Source organism: Trichoplax adhaerens, genomic scaffold (genome assembly GCF_000150275.1).
Source record: "Trichoplax adhaerens TRIADscaffold_5 genomic scaffold, whole genome shotgun sequence".
Classification (NCBI taxonomy): domain Eukaryota; kingdom Metazoa; phylum Placozoa; class Uniplacotomia; order Trichoplacea; family Trichoplacidae; genus Trichoplax; species Trichoplax adhaerens.
Window position 1 is genome coordinate 2,276,376 of NW_002060947.1, and position 23,292 is coordinate 2,299,667.

The window sequence follows — 23,292 nt, forward strand, 5'->3', positions numbered from 1 at the left end:
TCCTTGAGAAAATTTTCCACCACTACAGAATAATATTCGCATGCATTACGTCGTTAGGGCCGTGCGTCTGTCGATTCCGAAAATTTCACTTTAGACGATATGTTTGAAAGCAGTCTAGCACGTGAATTGACCCCAGGACAAAAATATGAACGTGAAAAACGGAAAGCGACAATTGGTAAAATTATTCTATTTGATGTAATAAATATACTATGCTCAAATATGGTGCTATAAATAGTATTGCTATTGAAGAAAATTAGAACATACGAGAAATTCATTAAACAAAATTAGAATTAGAATTATTTGTCCTTCTTAGAGCAACACAAGCTAATGGAAAAGCAATCCAAATGTCCGTTTTGTATAGATAGTAGTATCTTTGAGAAACATTTACTGATTGCTTTGGGCATCAAGGTATCCCTTATCATTATGAGAGCTTTTTTGTTCATAATCGGAATAAACCGAAAATTACTTTAAAAATGTTTCAGGTTTACCTATCATTGCCTAGTCATCGCCCTTTAACGGACGGTCACTGCTTTATTGTTACAATGGCTCACGAATTAGCTAGAACTGCCTTGGATGAAGATGTTTTGCATGAAATAAACGTAAATTCCTTATTAAGATTATTTCTACTGCAGTAGCCTGCATATATATGTAATATATGTATGAATTTACCGTTATATTTTCTTCGAATATAGGTTTATCGGAAAGGTTTGACGAAAATGTTCGCTGAGAAGGTACTGCTTAGCAGCAATCTTACATGTTGAAGTTAGGTCTTAAAAAACTGCAATTGCTTCACTAATATTTAGTCTTCATAAGTGTATAGAATTCAATTTACTTATTGCCATGTAGACTTATTCCAATTTGCTCTTGATAAATTTGTATTAACCACCAGGGGATGACTGCAATATTTATTGAAACATGTATAAACATAAGGCATCACCGTCATTTATGCATCCAGTGCTTACCAGTTCCACAAGAAATTGGCGATATGAGTCCCATATACTTTAAGGTTCGTAAAATGTTAGTAACATTAATTCACAGGCTCTACTATATAAGCATATTTGCTTAAATACTGCAGAAAGCTATCCAGGAATCAGATACAGAATGGTCTCAAAATAAGAAACTGATTTCGTTTAGTGAAGCGAAATTGACTCATTCAGTACGTGATAGATAAAATATTTCCTTCATCACTGAATTTCTATATATTTTACATGCTATCAGTTGCTTTACCAATGATATCAGTTTTCTCCGTACATGGCTTACGTTTAAACCTATGATACTACAGATACCTAAAGGATTTCCGTACTTTGCGGTTGAATTTGAGTTAAATGGAGGCTTTGCTCATGTCATTGAAGATGAAGATTTATTTCCTTATTACTTTGGGCAGGTACTCGAACTACTGATCATAGACAATGTTAAATTCATGTCTGAAGTGTTTTATCGAATTAGTAATTAGTAGCGTAAATATTATAGAAAGCAGGTATTCATCCGCCCTATTCTTTTACTATTAGGAGATTATTGGTGGAATGCTAGACGTTGATCCATATTTATGGAGACGACCGCCGAAGGAGAACTTTAGTCAACAGCAAAAACGAGTTATTGAGTTTTCAAAATGGTGGAAACCGTATGATTGGACGCAGAAGATTGAACGATAACATAATGTGTCGCAATAGCATTAGATACTAAGTTTTGTATTTAGGTCGTTGTTGTGACATATTTAATCTTATTCCGAAAAGGTCATCTAGAGGACAGATATCCAAAATTGCACTAACCACTACAGTACTACAATCATGTATAGTTTAATAATATAATTAGCACCTGCGCTTTCATCAGAATCATTTTAGCTTTCAGCAGTATTTACAGTTCAGCATCACTCACGACTTGTGATGATTGTGACCTTGCAATTTCTAAGTGAAATGTGTATATATATTTTTCGTTGTCTTAAGAAAAAATTTCAGTAATGTCAATAAAATTATGCTTTCTACACTTTCAGCAAGCAAATAGATTTTTTTATTGTTTTCAAATAATTAAAAATGTCAAGAGCTCTATAAAAAGGTTAAAATTCCTTTAGTATTTAATCTAGAGCATAATCAATTTTAAATTTTCCTTGACTTAAATCAAGCTGGTGCAGATGTAATCCGTCATATTACGTATAACGACAATGAATAGACATTCAGCCCTTAGTCGTATTAATACTTTCAGAAGCATCTAATAAAGAAAATATGTAATACAATGATCTTTGCCAATACAAGATAACGGATCATTTCACATGCCATTATAAGCTGGACCGCCACCATTTTCAGGCACAACCCAGTTAATATTTTGACTAGGATCTTTGATATCACAGGTTTTACAATGAACGCAATTCTGAGCATTAATTTGTAAACGGCTACCTCCGTCTTCATTTTGAACAAATTCATAAACACCAGCAGGACAGAAACGTTGTTCAGGGCCATCGAAAATAGTTAAGTTATGACTGACGGGGACGTCATCATTTCGAAGCGTTAAATGAGCTGGTTGGTCATGCTCATGATTCGTTCCACTTAAGGCAACAGATGAAAGCAGATCGAAACTGACCTCATTATCTGGCTTAGGATACTCAATTTTCTTGCACTCGCTACTTGGCTTTAATGATACATGGTCAGGTGTTTTATGTTTCAGTGTCCACGGTTCATATCCCTTGGAAATAAAATTTAAAGCACCTGCGAAGATTCCTCCATACATTCCTAAAAATGTATGGCATGAAGGTCGAATATTACGAACTGCATAAAGTTCCTTCCAAGCCCAACTCTCTTTAAAGCGTGTTTCATATGAATCTATTTCAATCCCTAAAATAGTGAGAGTTTAAACTTGGATATTTTATCTGAGACAGATACACCAAGTATTTATAGAGTTACCTGTATCTGAAGAAGCCATATCGTTGGCAATAGCATCAAAAGCACATTCGGCAGCAATTATACCACTCTTCATAGCGGTATGAGTTCCTTTTAACTTCGGTACATTCATGAAACCAGAACTGCACCCAATTAAAAGGCCCCCTGGAAACGTTAACTTTGGAACTGACTGTAACGTAGTAGTCCATAGTCACAATTACCAAAGGTACAGCGGTAAAATTCGCTAACTATATTACGAAGCGTCATAAAATTAAATTTACCTGTACGCCACCCTCATTTAAAGCACGCGCTCCATAGGCAATACGTTTCCCACCTTCAAATATGGGTCTCACAGTTGGGTGTTGCTTAAATCTCTACCGCACATTGTTACAAATTTCAAATGAACTCTCTCATTCTATCTATCATTTGTTCAATCAGTGTTTACATATTATATTCACGATTAACAGTCTTTGTCATTACCTGAAACTCCTGAAAAGGGCTTAGATACGGATTACTGTAATCGAGACCAACCTAAATATTATGTTAGACGGAATTGATTAATACCACGCGAGAATATTATAATCAAGAATGCAAAATCATAATGTAGTCATGCTACGTGACCAAAAGTTATAGATGATCAACTTAATAGCTAAACTACAACGTAAAATAAAAAAAATACACGTTACAGAGATAATAAACTATTAATTATACATAATGCATACCACAAAGCCAACAGCAATCATAGGCGAACCTTCATTTAAATGGTATAAAAATGATCCACCATAAACAGATCGATCCTGCAATATGGATAATCAGAACTGTTTTACTAATTCTCGCTAATTTCATAAAGGTATATCCAGTATAATTACGCAAATTACACACGTACTTAAACAAATAGCCTACTAATAAAGCAGTTTAAAGATTATTATCATTCGTCCATTAAAAAATTCATGCAATGCCTACCAGCGGCCATCCAAATGTATGCTCAATCCTGCCAGGTCGCCATTTTTCTGGATTTACTTCCCATAGCTACATTACAAGTTCACATTAAATAAATTTATTTAAATCCTGTATTTTACATTACTTCTATTTTCATACCGTACAGTGAATTGAGCTATAATAGTTGATTATAATTATCAGTAGAGATTTACCTCTTTTATACCTATTCCATAAGTTTGGTGCTGACAATCTCTACGAAGGTCGAACTGTTTCATAAGCATTTTAGCAAGGTGACCATGACATCCTTCAGCAAATACTGTTAATTTTGCGTGTAGTTCCATTCCCCGTTCAAACGTGGGCTAAAATTGATGTAAATATTACAACAATTTATAATCGTTATATTAATGCATAGTATCTATAGAACTTAATGACATGGTCCAGTTTTTTACTTTGGGTGCTCCATCTTTCTGTATTCCTACATCGTTAGTAGCAATCCCTTTAACGCTGCCGTCACTATGATATAATACCTTATGCAAGCAGAACATATCACTCAGATTAATTTACGTCTGAACTCGTGCAACATAGCCAATTTATGTACCCGTATCACATACCTCACTAGCTGCATATCCTGGATAAATTTCAACTCCTAGTTCTTCAGCTTGTTCTCCTAACCATCGAACGAAATTTCCTAAGCGGACAATGTAATTGCCGTGATTATAGATTGGGGTACCTAAAATCGATCATATAAGCATAAATTGTGCATCATTTTCATTTATATTAGCATTAAGTTAAAAATGATATCAGTGATAAGTATACAACTATGCTTTGTAGATAGTGCGACAATTACCAGGGATAACAGGTATCGAGAAGCGACCTTGCTTGGTTAAAAAAGCGAAATGATCTTCCTTTACAGGTGTGTGCAAAGGTGCCTAAGTGTTATAAAACAAAACGTTGATGTAATATTACGTACCTATCAGCTTTCAGTAACTGCAACTTACATTCATCTGCTTCCAATCAGGGAATAATTCATCAAGAGCACGTGGTTCTAAGCAAGCTCCCGATAAAGTATGTGCACCTGAAACCCAGATTTAGTATGATCTTACTTTTAAGTCACCTATGCTATATCTCGTACTTTCAGTATTACAATCTCAAGTGATTTTGAGCTGTTGACAATAAAACTATCATATGCACTCTAATTTTTTACTACAGAATTTTTAACAACCCGGAAGATTGGTAGAATATTAAAATGCTTATGAAACAGACAACAGGATCAATAAAGTCTACTTACAGACACTGCTCACTTACTGGGTTATACTGTACGCTAGTTTAATTGGAAATAAAGACTGTGTATTATGCATGTATAATAATTTGTAGTTTACAGCCTACACCGCTAAGAATGGATATTCTCGCCATATAGAGTAGCTAGATACAGAGCAATTAAAGATATGATCAAGTAATTGCTCCGTAGGACAAAATTGTAAATTTCTAAATTTTATACTTTGATTTAACGCACCAATTTCTGAAGCTTTTTCAACGACGCATACTCTTAATTCCTTTCCATTCTGATCAGCTAACTGCTTCAGTTTTATAGCCGTAGTTAGACCAGCTGGTCCAGCACCGACAATAACAACATCAGCTTCATCAGCAACACGCTCCATGTCAATCTCTGCTCATACCATCAGAGATATTAATCAGTCATTAATCATACTTTATTACATCTAGATGTGTAAAACGTAACATTCGCTGCAATAACACGAGGTGCAACAAGATGGGTTATATGTATGATGAATGCATAATACTACCAATGAACACCAATATACATAGTTCTAATAACATAACGCCTACCTGGCATTCTGTAACATGATGACAAATTGTTGTATCTAAAGTTGAATGATTACGTCTAAGTATACTATCCTAGCAATAATAATTCACGTAATTGAGCCAATACAGAATTCAAGCAAAATATTAGCAAAGGATTGGTAGCTTTTGATATTATTTTATCAATGTTTTAATTTAATACAAGTGATATCATAATTCATCCCAAAGTTGGCATTGTAGAACCTCTCTAAAGTTCTAAGTGCTTATTGATACAGGAACTCTACGCCTCACCCATCTTAATTGGCTTAATTTAGTCCAGTACGTACAATATATTTACGATTGCCATTACAGTAAAAAGTAGTTACTCATAATTACCTTTCCATCTTTTATCTGTGTTTCGTGGGATTATGGAGTAGTGGGTTGTAATCTTAGACTGTTTTTCAACTTGGCTGCAATTTCCTCTCCATAATTTGCTCCAATCTGCAGGTTAAATTAATTAATTCTAGTTAGCATTCACGTTTGTAATTCATAAAATCACTTTGCTAACCTTACCTTTTTGTGCAATACTTTATATATAATTAATATACTGTATAAGGCGTATACTGTAGTTGCAAACATGTAACACTGAATCTGCCCTATGAAGGAAGCATACTATACATACGTATTCTATTTTAAGTATCAACGGAAGTGAAGCAATTACTAGTGTAATCTCACAATATGCACGTCTTTTAATAGTAAATAACAAATAAGGTGTAAATGCCACGCAAAATCCCATCTAACTATATGAAACTGTACAGCGTACGTATATAGCATATATTAGCGTATATACACTATACAGTATACTGCAGTATATACGCACATCAGCGTAATAATGCTGATGCAATCGTAGGGATCGATCGCTGTAGCCGAGCAAAGCACTTCTGCAGTACATACAGTCAATCAGGGAATACTAAAGAGAGAAATTAATGGTCAAGAGTAACACTCGTACCAATGTTTCTACTGAACTGCTTATCAAATCATGATCAAAGCATATCAAAGCAATTAAATCTATCTAATATATTCTTATAAAATAAATGATAATCTAAAATCTAATCCATAAACCGGTTATGTACTGGTTTCCAATACGTTTACGAAATATTAATCTCAAATAGCAGACATTATTTTATCAACATAACCATGTAGAAGTAGCAAAATCGTAGTAATTTTCTTTAAACTGCATATACCTCTTACCTCTACTCATGCAGCGACTAGCCAAGCCAGGTCTAAGTCTGAATAAATTTCCGGCCATTTGTCAACAAGCTTCGAAGTTCGAACAGAATGAGGAGTTGCTACCATGGACAATACAGTATACTGTACTCAGTACCGTATCAAACAGAGATATACTGTACAGTATAAAGTACTGTAGTCTGAAATAGCTCTACAGTACAGTACACTGTAGAATTTGCAGTCTACAGTACAGTACAGTACAGTACAGTACTACGCTATACCGTATTTTACTGTACAGTATAAAGTACTGTAGTCTGAAATAGCTCTACAGTACAGTACACTGTAGAATTTGCAGTCTGTACAGTACAGTACAGTACAGTACAGTACTACGCTATACCGTATTTTACTATACTGTACTGTACAGTACTGTACAGTTACTGCTACTCTACTGTATTACGGTGGACGAGAACGGCCAATACGTTACATTAAAAACTTGCTTACTGAGCCTTCTGGGCCACCGTACTTGCTCTACAGTGCACACAAACCTCATCCACAGCGCGGCGACCAGATACACAGTGCACAAATTTCCTACACAGCGCGGCGCTACAGTACTCCACAAAACCACCTCCACGGTGCACCACTGTCTACAGCGCGGTCCTCGTTTTATTTACAACAGTACAGTAGTAAGTAAATTAACTACCGTACAGTATTGCAAGATGCAGGAAGAGTATTCTCGGCCACCGTACAGTGTACTGTACAGTAGTATTTGTACAGTACTACTGGCCACTGTAGTATTTGTACAGTATTTGTGTACTGCATTACAGTACTGTACACTGTACAGTAGAAGAAGACCTACAGTACAGTACAGTACAGTACTGTACTGTATAGTACTGTAGTGTGTGCTAAGAACTCACGCCAATGAGCGTTGATCACTGTACTGTACTGACTGTGCACTCTACTGTACTGTACACTGTACACTGTACAGTAGATCACTATCATTTTGATAGAGTACAGCAGGTCATTTTCTGTGATCTCGGTGTCATCTAGATTTCTTACCGGCTGGGATTTCTATTCGCCCTTATCCTTTGTCGCATTAATAACCTTACCGTATAGTATCCGGACCAACTTGGAAGAAGTATCCTAAAGAAAGAAGCTTATTTATTAATTAATGTCCCGTCGCGCTCATGATACTTCGCATACTGTAAATTCAATCAGTACTTACTACAATATTAGACACAGTCATACTGTACTCAGTACAGTATGATTATGAACAGTGCCAATGTACACTTGTACAGTACAGTACAGTACAGTAGTAACAGTCCTAATTGTTCTAATCGCGTATACCTGAGTTTTTTCCTTCTATCTCCTGTTCAGCGATCTATTGTAATCCTGCCATCTTTTACTAATAATTTAGTAAGCTTTGCCATATTTCGATTTACATTTATTCCAACGTAATAATGCTCTACGTAGAAAGTTTTGAATGCCTTGAGGACGGCATTACTGACTGCAAACTCAAACACTGTCACGTTTACACACCTATTTACAGTGCTCGCAAGACCATTGATTTTGACTCTAGTGCACGTACAGTACTGTACGTACTGTACTGTAAGACAAACGGGGCACGTACGCATTACCGTCTGTAATGACAGGGCATGCACTCTGAACTGTACTACAGTACAGTACAGTATACTGTATGGTCACTACAGCCATGGACTACTGTACTGTACTGTACTGTACGTCCCGAGATTTGCAGTACAGTATGTACTGTACAGTACAGTACTGTACTGTAATGTACTGTACGGTACGGCCGATCCTTCACTTTTAATTACGGTCACGTACATTACGTTTTACTTCAGTTCACTGCATTTGGGGTTCGTGCGAGAGCCGAAACAAAAAGAAAAGAAAATGATTTCTTTTTAGGTTAAGAACGTTCGTCAGTTAGTCAACTTCTTAATTCCTAAATGGCAAGCTGTAATGAAATTCCTCTTTGTGAATCAGTAACTGATGGGCATTTATTAGTAGACCAGGACGCCTATTGCTCCTTATGCTTCAAAAAACTTATCAGTGTGAAATGTTCTCTCTGTCAAAGTGCTTATTATTGTAGCAAGGAGCATCAACAATCCCATTGGAAAATTCATAGAGAGAACTGCATGGATGAACGGAGGCCCAAAATTGGCTGCGATAAAACAGGTTTGGCTCTAGAAAAGACTTGGCAGTTACAGAAGAATGAAAGATTATCCAATATGGTTGTGAACCAGTTAAATACGAATGGATTTTGTATCATTAATAATTTCCTGGGGAGCAGTTGTAGCACAGAAGTCCTCCAGCAAGTGTTAAATCTATATCAAAGTGGAGTCTTCAGTAATGGACAGTTAGCTCGTAATGTGTCAGTGAACCGAATTCGTGGGGATAAAATAGCTTGGATTGGAGGCGATGAACGTGGATGTGAAGCTATTAAATATTTAAGTTCATGCGTGGATTCTCTGATTTCTCGTTGCAACGGACGATTGGGGAATTACATGATAACTGGAAGGACGAAGGTAAGGGATAAATATACTGTACGATGTGCATGTACGCATACCTACAGCAGTACTAAATGTTCATGCAATGCTGAACGTAATGTAAATTACGATGTTGTGATGATTAATGACATTTTTGCCTTATTGTTATCATCATTTCACATAATACCATACTGTAGTATGCTGTACTGTGTGGACAGTGTCCAGTACAGTAATCGTACGAGTTTTACAGATTGCGGATAGAAGCGGAGACTACTGTACAGTACACAGTTTAGCGTATAGCGTGCATGACATTGGCTTAATGAATTCCTGATTACTAAACCTTATTACAGACAGAACTGTAATACAGAGCGGGGACTTCTAAGAAGAAAGTTTTCTTATTAGAAATCCCTGGACGAAGTTACAAACGGTATCATAGATAGACTGCATCTGGACCACAGACTTCCAAGAAAAAATTCTTTTGGAAGCCCCTATCTGGACGTACTAATGAAAGTATAGTAATTCAGCACCGTCGAGTGCTGTCCTTTCCGAAGCTCGGACGAGAGACAACTCGTTCTTGAATCAATGATGTTAAAAGGGACACATCTTAGTACTGTAATTGTTTATTATCCTTTTATTAACGTAAAAGCGCTGTCTTCTGATAAAATTTTATTTACTATGAGTCAGTACGGAAATAATCTAATCTGTTTAAGCAAACACACCAAAGTAACATCCAGTAAATGATCATTTTTCGATTTCTCTGAGTCTTTGGTGAATTCTCAAGCAGGCAAGTGCTTAAAAAAATAATATTAACAGCATCACGGAGAGGTAAGAAATCATTGGTCTTTTCTAGCCTCACACAGAGCATCTTAGATCCTTAAATTGTAACTAATCTCTCCAGATTAAAGCGAAAGTATGGGTATCCATTTACATGTTTGCTCAGTTATATGGTATTCTACACTCTTATACAGTAAAAACCCGGAAAATGTACGTGCAATGATTGGACACGGGATCATCAACTATTATCATGTATTAACAATTACTAATTTACAGTATGTTCACGAGATTTGTAAATAAATTACAAACTGAGATGCTCAATATACTGTACTTGTATAGTAAGAAAGCGTTGATTTATGTTACTTACGATAATTAACAGCTAAATATTATACTTTACTGTACTATGTATTAAGTAGTTTTTAATTGTTCATCCAGCAGTTTGTTGGGAAGTCGGTATAGTATATGACTTGGTACTAATGATAGTTGCTTGATACCTTGCGACTGTTAGAGTGCTACATAGAGCCTAATAAGTCCATAGGGTGTATTATTGCAGTGCTGTAATCGCGCTATACCCTTTAAACATGCAGTGTTATGATGCAGAAAGTTATTTAGTTATCGTACACGATTGTAATGGCTTATGGGTACATCTATTCTTGAATATATAAGCAAGATAACGCATGATAAGACACGCGTATCATTGTTTTCACGGAATAGAAAATACCCCTTGCCTGATTATCCGACATTAATTCTGATTAAATATTAAAATTTGACCATTATGGCGCTTTCCTTACTTCCCCTATATGGCAACGGAATAACTTTTCACATGATTTTTATCTGCGTAAATGTATTAAATAAACTTATTTGTATAATGATTTATCGATCTCATATTGCTACTAGGTAAAAAATATTGTTCTTTTTTATATAATGTTAGTGCATGGTTGCGTGCTATCCCGGAAGTGGTCTAGGCTACATTCGCCATATAGATAATCCCAATCGCGATGGAAGATGTGTCACGGTCTTGTATTATCTTAACCCCAACTGGAACAGCCAGGTTATTAGTAATATGATACATAAGATTTGTTATAGATTAAGAGTTGATAAATTAGGTTATAAAAATTGCGACCTTTTGTCACCAAATTATATGTAGCCATACATAAATTCAACTTCTTGATTGATAAGGTACTCTGCAAGTCTTATTTAATCTTGTATTGCCTTCATCATTGATTTCATTATAAGAGATGAGATCTTGCCAAGCATATTTTGGTCTTTGCAGTGAATATATTGTATTTATATTATAGCCTATAGTGTATGATTCTATCTTTCAGTGATTTACTTGATGCAATAATTATGAATATGTCAGTTTAAAAAAATTTATCATTATCATAACATTGATAATATTTAAAGTAAGATTACATAAAATAAATGCAAAAGATTTTATTAATCTTGCTACGATCTATATGATAAATTACCTTATAGAAATTGGTTATGAAATTTTATGCGCATTTTTAGGGAATTTTCAAATTTATTAACTAATATTTAACTTACTACTAAAGGACTGTGGAGGACAGTTGTGGCTATACCCAAATAATGAAAATAAAGTAGTCAAAATTGATCCAATTTTTGATCGTTTACTGCTTTTCTGGTCAGATAGGCGAAATCCTCACGAAGTAAAGCCTGCATATGCAATGAGGTACGTTAGCTTAAAGGAAGAGTCAAGTAACTACTGTGTTCTTGGAAATCTAAAAAATGAAATTATCTCTATGTATTACCTAGATATGCTATCACTTTGTGGTATTTCGACGAGAAGGAACGAGCTCTTTCGTCTCAGAATGGTACATAGGCACACCCTATTTTAAAAATCGCAATACGTAAGCATGGCCTGTACTAAATTTTTATAAAAGTCAAGAGATTTCGTTTTCGGCTCTGAATCTACTAAATCGATAGCGTGGACTATTGAAGTACTGCCAAAATTATTCTGAATCGTGATTCGAACAAGCACGTGTAACAAAACTGTGAAAGGAAAAAAGCGAATCAGAAATAATTTAAAGCTAATTGTTATAAAGCTTAAATGAGCACAACAGTAGCTTAAAAATTTTATACTGAATTGTACTATAATTTTCGACAAATTTAAAGTAATGCAGTTAAAAATGAAATATTGTACCGTACATACTATCAAATCGTTTAGGTATGAAAGACGGCTTCGAGTACTTGGTATTCGCTTACTTTCAAACTGCTTATTATCGTACTTACATAATATAATTATTATTTTAAGAATTTATGAAGTTGCTGAGATTTAAGAAATTCTTAGCAAGTCTTAACGAATTAGCTAAATCAAAACAGGTATTGTCTTATCTACAGTCTTTAACATGGTTTAAAATTAGTATAGTATAGCTATGTATTGAATGTACCTGTCAATGATCAGCTATGTTGAATATGATTATACTTGTAAGCATGATACGTTGCGCTATGAAACTAATTCACTGTTGCCTGTATTTTATTGAAAATAGCATATAATAATAGCCATATAGCAATAATAATTGGAATATATACAGTATAATGTAAATTCGTATACAGTACTACTACCAAGATGGTTGCTAATGGTAATGTTTATATAGATTTGCCTTCGAATGTATACTTAAAGGTAATATCCTAACAGATTTAGACAGTTGTAGAGTTGAAAAGATTTCGAAACTGCAGTGTTAAAGTTTTAAAATTACTAATGGATCTACATTGTATCACCCTTCTGCATACTAAACTTTCAGCGTTTATTATTTGATTGATTGCGTGTCTTATGGCTGCTAATAATTTCAATGTAGTGAAATTTCATATTATAACGCGCATACGTGATTAATACTTTATTTTAGAAGTGCTGCGAACTGAATTTAAAATAAGTTGATACGGCTTACTACTGTCTGCGATAGAGAATGTCCGCAACTGTATTTCATACCGTTTAACTAATACTTGCAATTGTTTCTAAAATTATGTGATTAGTCATATGCCCGTACTTAATTTGTTACAATTAAAAGCTGTTAATTTAACAGTAAGTTTAGTATTCAATTGATTCTACCTATCAAGTAGTGCTATAAATTGCCATCTAGTATCAGTTTCGGCCCGGCCCGCCCGACACTGAATTAAACCAAACACCCACAGAAAGGTTTAGTGTCAAAACTTGTAACCGTCCTCAATAGTCGTTCAACGGAAATGAGTCATGCGTACTGTAAATTTGCTTTCCGAGCGTACTTGTAGCATGTTTCCAAGTACATTATGTAATTTTCATGAGTTATTAATAACAGTTTTATTAATTAATGGTCAACATACGAGTATGATGAATGTAATCTATCACATGTATTGTATATACTGTATATGGCACAAGTTTGATCCAAATATAGTTATAAACAAACTGCAGGTTTCTTTTCCATAGAAAGATATTAGTTATTCTCACAAAATATGAAGGTCTGATCTTTAATATTCATGATATAACGCAACCGTAAAGGTTCACTACAGATTTTAATGAAGTAAACAGTTATCAAGCATGAGATTTAAAATAGGTTTAGTTATGAACTACGTTAAACTAGGTTTAAGATTGATATCGTTATACCTTGTGAGCATTGAAAAGGACTTTACACAGATTTTGACATAGTGTATAAAAAATCTGCACCCTTTTAAATTGTTGCATTATTTTAGCTAATAACGGCTCACAGGAGTGGCCTAGTTTTGGTAATTTAACATTATAATTATTTGTTATTAAACATTGAGATGAATATAATAATCGATACTAATAAGACGGCTACTCACGAACGGTATCAATGAAATAGAGAAAAATAGCCGTTTATCAGTATAATGAACAATGCAGGAGACGAAAAACTATTCGTTGCCTTATGTTGCACAAAAGTATTTCTACTTTAATGACCTACAACTTCATAATTATTGGCATAACAATTACATACATAGAAGGCTTATTAATCTTCGTTATAATAAATCTACTGCATCCGAATTATTTAAATCCTAACCACAATATCTATGTAGACAAAAACGTATAAACTAAAATCTAAGAGCATTACTTTCTAAAGATTATTATTAGTTTGTAATTTATGCCCACGCAGATCAATCTTCTAATACAAGCAAATATTGTTGGACTTTGAAACACAATTTTATACTCAGTATTATTTTACGATCTCAACCCTTATTTTTAGGACGAATCTATATGAAACTCTATCAAGCACAAGGAAAAACATAGATTTTCGTTGTTAATAATTGAAAATCTTAGTGTTACTTAATATACTCAATGATAGCTTATAATAATATTACTATACTATCAGGGAAATAAAATGACTCAAAAATATCCTAAAGTACAGCTCAAATTGATAGTATCATCTTTAAAATTATCGATATAAACTTTTATATCGTGACACTTATTAGTATCTACAGTAAGAGCCAAAGTCAATAATGCAACAGCTGTGATTATTCAATATATATCCAGTTATGATCTTCTATCTGCCCTTTTCTTCGATGTAGCATGCATTTCTTGATATAGAACATGACAAATTGGTTTTTAAATTACTTGATGAGTACAAAACTGATCGACGTGTTGCGAGGTGGGCGTTCATGTTGGTTATATGCAGTAATTGATAAGGTCATACAATTAGTGTTCTTATATTTTTGGATCCGTTTTAAATCATAACGTACTTAACATATACAAAGAATTAAGCATTAGCAACTAACGAATATGAATTCGTTTCAATCATTATTTTTCCGCGGATTTTACTTTGCTGAGCTTTTAAAATTGAACATAGTGCAACAATTCTTAAGTAACAGTTTTCGAATAGCGACATTTGAAGTACATGAAATTCCGCTTTAAATATTTCCATATTTCAATAGAGGTGCGGTAATCTATCATATTTTATCCGCCATGTCGAAGAGAAGCTTAATCATAATTATCTCTAAGTTAAGATCAAAACTAATGCAAAGAGCCCGACTTCCATGTCACATGCAAACTATTCGTATAATTAATAGTCGCAGATGTTGTCTTCATATTTGAATCTAATAATAAGACGTTACATCAGTATGTCAAAATATAGGCACTGTGTGACTGATGTAGATGTTTACTTTAACTTACAATCTGTTTCCTTATCAGAATAGCTGAGAATACCTGCTTTCTCATGCGAAGTGTATATATATGCATGTATAGCTATAAATTCAGCTAGCAGTAAAAGAGCTATAATCTCCCCATAGTGCCGCAAGAGTCGTAATATAAATTACCAATCCGACATAGAGGTATAACGCTAGCAGATTATCTTTGATTATAAGTTTTAACAAGTAAGCAATGCATCTATTACATGAAATTTGGGTATATCAGGCTTTAAAAAAATGGGCTAACTAAACTGCTGATTATGGAGATCCACTGAACGTATAGTATGCATTTAATAACATTAATCATATTCCTACTGCTATTATTATTACGCACAGGATGCTAACGAACCGGTTTATCATTTGGATATTATTTCTTGGTATAACGACTGCGCAAAATGTTGCAAAAGGTATTATAACAAAACATTCTAGAGATATATGCTATTTAATTTATAGCAATAAAATTTTAAGGTACAAGTAGAAACTAGGATAGTATCTTTATCATAAAAATATTTTATGTATTAGGCCATGGAAACTTATACAGAAATAACATTAAGGCGCACTATAGGCTAACTAGAATCGAATTAATCTGTACTCTGTTTTCAGATATTGGCTATAATCAGAAATAAATAATTATTTTACTTCAGGTAAAGCCCAAATAGGCAATCATAAATCTGTTTTCCTCAAAAATGAAGCCACTAGACCAGAAAGAGATCAACCACCTAGATGGGGTAGAGATCAGCCAACTAGATGGGGAAGAGATCAACCGCCTAGATGGGGTAGAGATCAGCCACCAAGATGGGGAAGAGATCAACCATCAAGATGGGGAAGAGATCAACCGCCTAGATGGGGAAGAGATCAACCGCCTAGATGGGGTAGAGATCAACCGCCTAGATGGGGTAGAGATCAGCCACCAAGATGGGGTAGAGATCAGCCACCAAGATGGGGTAGAGATCAGCCACCAAGATGGGGTAGAGATCAGCCACCAAGATGGGGTAGAGATCAGCCACCAAGATGGGGTAGAGATCAACCACCTAGATGGGGTAGAGATCAGCCACCTAGATGGGGTAGAGATCAGCCACCAAGATGGGGTAGAGATCAGCCACCTAGATGGGGTGGAGATCAATTACCTGAAATGGAAAAAAATCACGCTCCACCAAGGTGGGGTAGAGATCAGTATTCATGGTGGAATCAAGAGCAATATCCTAGCAGATGGGGGAGAGAATATTCTACCCCTGATAATACTGCAGAAAAATTGTTAGATTCTCTCACTCATCAGTCAGAAAATGCGAAAAAGAATAATTTTCAAGAAATCAATAGTGATTCAAATAGTGGTAACGAATCAGCTGTCCATCGCCTATTCTCAAATAAGCTAAAGAATCAGAAAGCAAAATCCGACTCAAATAAATTAATGAATAGCTTTTCAGGCAGTGAGAGTATTTCCAGACCGCGTGAAAAGAGTTTAAAGCGATCAGAAACACTGGACAATATGCGTATAGATTTAATATAGATTAAAAACTATAACATTTACGGCTTTAATGATATATGTTAGGTGACCATCTTGCGGAAAATAGATCGTTAAGACAGTAGATTTTACTAGAATAGTTAGTGATCTTAAATGACTCAAATATTTACGTACCATGCGTTAGTCATCTTTGGTCAATCGCTTGAAATTTAAATTGTAATATGAAGTAAAAACAAAAGAATTTGAATGTGACTGTATACTTAATAAATATAGGATTAGCGAATTATGTATTTTTAGTCTTTCAGAAAGAACTAATAATTAGAGGATCAAAAGATCGTATCAACTCTGATCGTATAAACTCTTATAAATATTTATCTATGAAGAGGTAATATAGCATTCATCAATTATTGCTTATGTTATACCGCATAAGTACAGAAGAAAAATATGAACTAATTCAATAGCTAACGTAATATCGCCAATTCTTGATCGCTAAAGCCTAGCTTTTCTAGCAATCGACTACGAGCAACTATGATCTAGAACTGATTATACGATATATATCATTTATGTTCGAATTTCCGACAGAAAAAGATTTGCGAAAGCGTAAATTAGACTAAAGCTAGCGTATCGGTAGAACCATTTACTTTTACCCTTGCTAAGTTAAGTATCTATAGCCACCTATAACGTATTTCGTCGATATGGTAGGCTCAACTGACTAGATTGTAATGAGCGAAGTTATACATTAGATCCGAGACTACGTAGGATAACGATCACACGCGATATACAGATGATTCAGAAAAAGGTTTAGGTTTATTGCAAGGACACGCTACAGGATCGAGATCGGTATTCCGAGATAGCTATGTAACATCTGCATGTATTATATCAGAAGCAATACTATTTAACAGTCTTATTCTGTACTTCGGCTACCGTACTACGGTACGTATACTCTGCAACTACAGCGCTTCGTATTATAATAATCATAGTCCTTATCTACATTACATAGTTGGTGTTACTACACATATCACATAGATGATAATATCCATCGTAAATTCAGGAGATGTGAAAGCGTTCGTCATCAATAATTTGTTTCTAAGTTAAACAAAATACCTTTAACTGGTAGATATCATGTAATATATTTGTACGCTTATAGTGCTGTACATCGCTATCAATAGTAATATTTCTATATAATATGGGCAGTATTTTAGTTATTACGGTTTATAATGACATAAACAATCCTTGATTGATAAGTCTACGATCACTTGAAACAAAGCGAAGATAACAAAGGACAACAATTTATTGCAATTTTTATCCTAATGCTGAATTAATATCAAAATCAAAGCTGAATGGGCCTGCAAGGTTGATATGAGTAATTGTACTGAAATAGAATCCCAATACCCAAAAAAGTAGCGTTTACCTAAACAGATCTCACTCTAATAGAAACGAGGTAGTAACGCTTGAATTAATTTGGTAAGGGTCAAATTGTATCGTAAATAGCTCAAATTTACATCTTTCATAAATACCAGTACGAAAAATTCAGAGTCGTATAAAATATCTCGCGCCAAACTGCATCATCAACATTTCAATTTTGTATCTAGACTACAAAATATGGTCATGTAACACTGTCACAAAACAGCTTTGCAACAAGATAACGTAATCTACGATCAATAAGTCAATTCCTTGAACTACGTATCAAGGAACGATATCTGCACTATCACGAGCACTTTTGCTCTACTAGCAGACTACACAAAGACTTAAACGCCTCGTATTTTACGTTAAACACTAAGTTGGACAATTCTTCTTTATTTCACGATATACTGCATTTATATACTACTAGTGCAAACTCCCGTCGCTTTACTGACGGTTTACGATAATGTGCTCATTTAACAATGCAGACAACAGTATTTACGAACATAGACATGTAATGACTAATACAGAATAGTCAGATTACGATATGTCCTATCACGGAACATTTCCATGATAATTTACAGTCTACCATAAGTAAATTACAATCACAATGATTCGAACTGTAAGCAGATGATTTGCATTCCCTATTATAACTATTAATTTCAGTATGTGTATAAGTATCACTGTCATAAAAAGTCAGTGCTATATTAAAACACAGTATATCCAAATTAGAAGTTAACTAAATAAGGATAGTCTAACAGAATTATCCTAACATAGTTATTTCTACTGTAATACAGTATTTAACACTGTAACAAACACGTACAAGATATGTATGATTAAGTCCTAGCTACACAGCTGACTAGACAATAAATGATTTTCATCATTTATCAATATCGCAAAAATTAAAATTGCGATTACCGTACCCTGTCTATAGTTATACTCCTGTTTACAGTATATAAAGGTTAGAGAGATTATTTTTCGTCATAAAACTAAACCTTAGTTGGAAGAACGGTGATTTCACCTCTTAATTTTATAATAAATCATCGTGAAATGCGGATATTGTTCTAAACTCTTTTAGTGTTATGTTATTTAAAGATTTAATGATCAATCATCGGCCAAAAATATTCGTAGTTGCACGAATATTACCAAATGTTGTTGTACTCATACATCGTAAGACTACTGCATAAATATGCCATCAATCATTTAAACATGCTGAAAACTCAATTAATCTTTATAGGCTTCTGTATGTACCTAGTGCTCATTACTTAGTCATCAATAGGTTTATGATAAGTTCTACGCTTGAAACCGTAATGATTGAAGTAAAAGCCAAATAGATCTAACAAAGATTACGTAACTAAAGAATTAAATTCCTTTAGTACCATTTTTAATTACAATACAGGTAAGTCTTGATGCAAAATTAGACTTTTAATCGCTTTTTATTAAGTAATTCACCTCTTATTTGCTTTGATTTGAGCAAAAATACATAGAGAATTTTTTGTTCGGCTATAAATTTAATAAGAAAATTCATAACTTTTACATGGCATTTAATAAAAGCTGGAATGAAATCCATTTAATATGTCAAATATTTTCAATTGCAGAAGCCTTTAGCAGCTACCGAATTAGTGTCCAGTATAGCTTATTGGCATCTCGCTTTACATCCAAGTATGAAATTTTGCATTAATTTGATGTAATAAGGGAAAAGAGATCTAAAATTAAACGACGGCAGAAATGAAGTCTATTCTTCTGGTTTGATCCAATATATTTTTATATGATTCTCAGCTATGTGAAAACAATAACCGTATTCTGCAGTCTATCCGATACTGTTATTACGGTAAGTAAATGACACATTACCATCGCAGAACATAACATCAGATGCGTTGGCATAGGTATTTTAAACTTTCCGAGCTCAGTAGATCTTTATGATTAACTGATAAAAATGGAATTCTATTAATTAATTTTCTACCATTTACAAATATTCGCTATTAAAACGGTAAGCAGATGGCTTAAGCGATGTATAGAGATAGATAAATGCTAGGAAATAGTAGCACCTATCAAAGTGATTATTATCATGAACTATAAATATCTACAATTGTCGACAATTTATAGGAAATTCTTAATTATTAGTATTTATTACACAGAATCCTTTCGTATTTAATTATATCTTCTAACATTATTTTGAAAAGTTCTCGTTAAATGAACAAATTCTTTAATGTTATTTATTTTCGTCTAGACGCTGATAATTATCTTTGGAAAATGGAATTAATATGATTAAATATGGTAATGAAGACGGTGCGTTCATAGTGAATGTGACTTAAGAAATATTTCAAATTATTCGGATTAAAAGAAATTTGTTTTAGTATGTATACATGGTCTTCGTTCCTTTACGCCATAAGTTTTAGATAGCAAAACATAAACAATTTTTTCTATTAACATTAAAAATCAAACATTATCAAAACTGAATATAGGAGCGGTAAATATCCTGCAATCATACTCCTTAGAAACATTTATTAAGGAATTTACCTTTGCCGATAAACCAAAATTTCGAGCATTAGCTAACTATGATGATAAATAAAATTAGCAATGGCCATTATAACAGAAAATAGCCAAAACTGAATTAATTCCGTGTTGACGATATTATAAGAATGTTCGCTTGGTATTGAAATCACTTATTACCCACTTTTGTTGAAGTTAATCAAAATACATACAAGTAATATTACCTTTCTACAACTAAAATGAAAAAACATTTGCAAAGGTTATTTCTTCATGTATGTGCAAAATCAATTTGCCCAATATTAATATTAAAAATAACTTAATACTCGCATATCGAAGAGGATGAAGTTTATGACGCCATGGCATGAATTTTCACTTTGCTTTAATTTAAGAAAGGAGTACTGGCGCCACTAAAATTTTGATAATTATGGATGTATTCACACAGTTAGAGAAAAATTTTCTCTTCGAGAAAATTTCTTGATCCCTCTCTCTATAGAATTAGCTGTCCAATTCATTTATTCTCATACTCGTATATTCGCATATTAAAGGCGGTTAACATACAGGAATTTGTGTTATAAGCTTTATTATACTTAAATTAAAGATACAAGTATGTGGAGGTAAATCATAATGTTGATCAAAAGAGATTATTTTAATTGACTTATCGATAATTAACTTACACAGTATTGTTAATAAGCTCTGTAAGATAGATGCATGATAAGCTGTCTGTTATGTAATTATAATATAAATTGAGTTCTATTCAAGTACTTTGTCTAGTAAGTAAATAAAAATAAAACTTAAACGTACGCGCTGATTAATTTATTCCTAATCCATCATCTATTCTTAAAATATATAATTCGCAGTGATCTTGATATACTTATTAGAAAATGGCAATTTATCTATTAATGCTTTCAGACGGAATAGAATGAAAACATTACTCCGTTTCTTGGACTGCTTTTAATAAAATAAAAGACCTGGGTCAGCATTATAGATTTTTGAAGTCTTATATTTTGTTGATCTGTTTATATTCTGAGGAGAGGAAATTACTCCAGTAATGCTCGTTATGACATATTACACTTTATAAATCATGTTTCGCTTACAGATATTGGGAATAGGGTTACTTTTACTACAACTTTAAATAACTTCTTAGCTAATTGCTTTACTAGGTTAAAATGGACACTTTATAATCTACTAATAGTGATAGTCGATCGAAACTACGAAATATTCGTAAATTACCTGAAACATTCCTGAATACTTGTAAAATAATGGATTGAATACTTTCTATTAATACCCAAGTTTAGTAAATTAATAATATTGCCATGTGTACATAATTAACTAAATATTATTTCTTTTGTGACAAAAGGCCCATTAGATATTGAAGGTATTTATAAGTTGCTCTATGGCATTAAAGCGAATTAGACGTGCTAAATTAGCAATTAATGGATGGACTTTTTGTAGAAATTAAGATTTGCATTACGATATTTTATTACCCTAAAGACATTTCAAAACGCTGTTAATAACTAAGATAAATAGGAAAAGGGTTATTTAGCTGTGATTGAAATTAAGGAATATTTTTATTGAAATGGTGATTAAAGATCTGCATTTTACGCTATAACAAGTAACACTCGAAAGTAATAGAATTTGAGGGTTCAATAAAGTAAAATTTGAAGTCGGAAAGAAATTACATGATTGATTATAGTGCATATTGCTCTGTAGATTTATCAAGCCGTAGCTATTGATAGAGCATAAGTAAACAAAATCTGAAGCAACGCTGTACAACATAATAAAATAGATAAGATTCTGTAGAGGGTAAGGCCATTGCCACACAATATAGCTGCCACTAAAAATAAGCAAATAATATCAAAGTAATGTAATATGCTGCTAAAAATAAGACGCTATTAAAAAACCTTTACTATAATCATTACTATTGATCTAATAGATTCTATCACGAAAGAGTTAAATCTAAAAGAATTGAATGACACATTATAATATTTTCAGTATCAACAGTCGACATATTGTAACTTTCTTAGTAATTTCAATAAAGTAAAAAATTATGAATAATTGTAATTGACACTGCATTGTTTTCTAAAATTTATTATCTATGGCCATTAAGTCTAAATTTATAAACAGATAGTTTTGATATAATGCTTATTTCTAACGATTGAAGTAGAAGAATTATAAATTTTTTATTCTTATATCGTAAGATTTATCTCCGTAATCCTTGCAGTAGATTGTTAAGTAATATAAATGTACTATAAAGTATCAGTTCTTAAGGAGAATATCAGAGATAGAATAATATCTAATATTGCTAATACATAGGTAAGGTTGTACCAGATCCATACAAAAAGTAAGGAAATGCCTTTAACTGCAAAACTCGCATTTAGGTTAATCACAGAGGATTTCTCAACCCATACAGTTTTCGGATATGTATAGCGTTTGTATATATTACCGTATAAGCGTATGTTCTAGAGGTAAAATTAATCTTTTTGTTATTTTACTGTTAATACTAAATAATTATAGTTTGTCATGTTCTCATCATATTAATATTTATAGCTACATAATTATTAAGATTCAAATTGCGATCATATCCGAAACATCTGCTCAATTATAATTGCAGGTAATTTACTACGAGAATTACGAAATCGAATATATAAAATATACTAAAATTATTACAAATGTTGATTGCAAGAGTATTGAGAACAAT

The 23,292-nt window shown here is 33.3% G+C and overlaps 4 protein-coding genes across 4 annotated transcripts; 2 read left to right on the forward strand and 2 right to left on the reverse strand.

Annotated features, from left to right (window-relative positions):
- Positions 1 to 72: 72 nt before the first annotated feature.
- Positions 73 to 1,652, forward strand: TRIADDRAFT_25069 (uncharacterized protein; the record flags this gene model as incomplete). Its single annotated transcript, XM_002112353.1, has 8 exons — positions 73 to 175; positions 314 to 408; positions 483 to 599; positions 693 to 731; positions 890 to 1,006; positions 1,076 to 1,156; positions 1,283 to 1,384; positions 1,509 to 1,652. Coding segments are annotated over 8 exons (798 nt in total), but the record flags the coding sequence as incomplete, so codon positions are not given.
- Positions 1,653 to 2,262: 610 nt separating this feature from the next.
- On the reverse strand, positions 2,263 to 6,915 carry TRIADDRAFT_56357 (uncharacterized protein; the record flags this gene model as incomplete). Its single annotated transcript, XM_002112786.1, has 14 exons — positions 2,263 to 2,825; positions 2,895 to 3,060; positions 3,152 to 3,244; positions 3,351 to 3,401; positions 3,593 to 3,667; positions 3,834 to 3,899; positions 4,022 to 4,168; positions 4,259 to 4,336; positions 4,421 to 4,539; positions 4,657 to 4,738; positions 4,808 to 4,884; positions 5,323 to 5,475; positions 6,003 to 6,107; positions 6,858 to 6,915. The coding sequence occupies 14 exons, from the start codon at positions 6,913 to 6,915 to the stop codon at positions 2,263 to 2,265; spliced, it is 1,833 nt and encodes a 610-aa protein (XP_002112822.1).
- A 2,161-nt stretch (positions 6,916 to 9,076) lies between these two features.
- Positions 9,077 to 11,948, forward strand: TRIADDRAFT_50295 (uncharacterized protein; the record flags this gene model as incomplete). The annotated part of the gene is made up of 4 exons (XM_002112354.1): positions 9,077 to 9,373; positions 11,040 to 11,159; positions 11,662 to 11,798; positions 11,882 to 11,948. 4 exons carry the CDS (start codon positions 9,077 to 9,079, stop codon positions 11,946 to 11,948), a joined length of 621 nt encoding a protein of 206 aa, XP_002112390.1.
- Positions 11,949 to 16,136: 4,188 nt separating this feature from the next.
- TRIADDRAFT_8984 (uncharacterized protein) lies at positions 16,137 to 16,316 on the reverse strand (the record flags this gene model as incomplete). The annotated part of the gene is made up of 1 exon (XM_002112787.1): positions 16,137 to 16,316. A coding segment is annotated over one exon (180 nt), but the record flags the coding sequence as incomplete, so codon positions are not given.
- Positions 16,317 to 23,292: the final 6,976 nt, after the last annotated feature.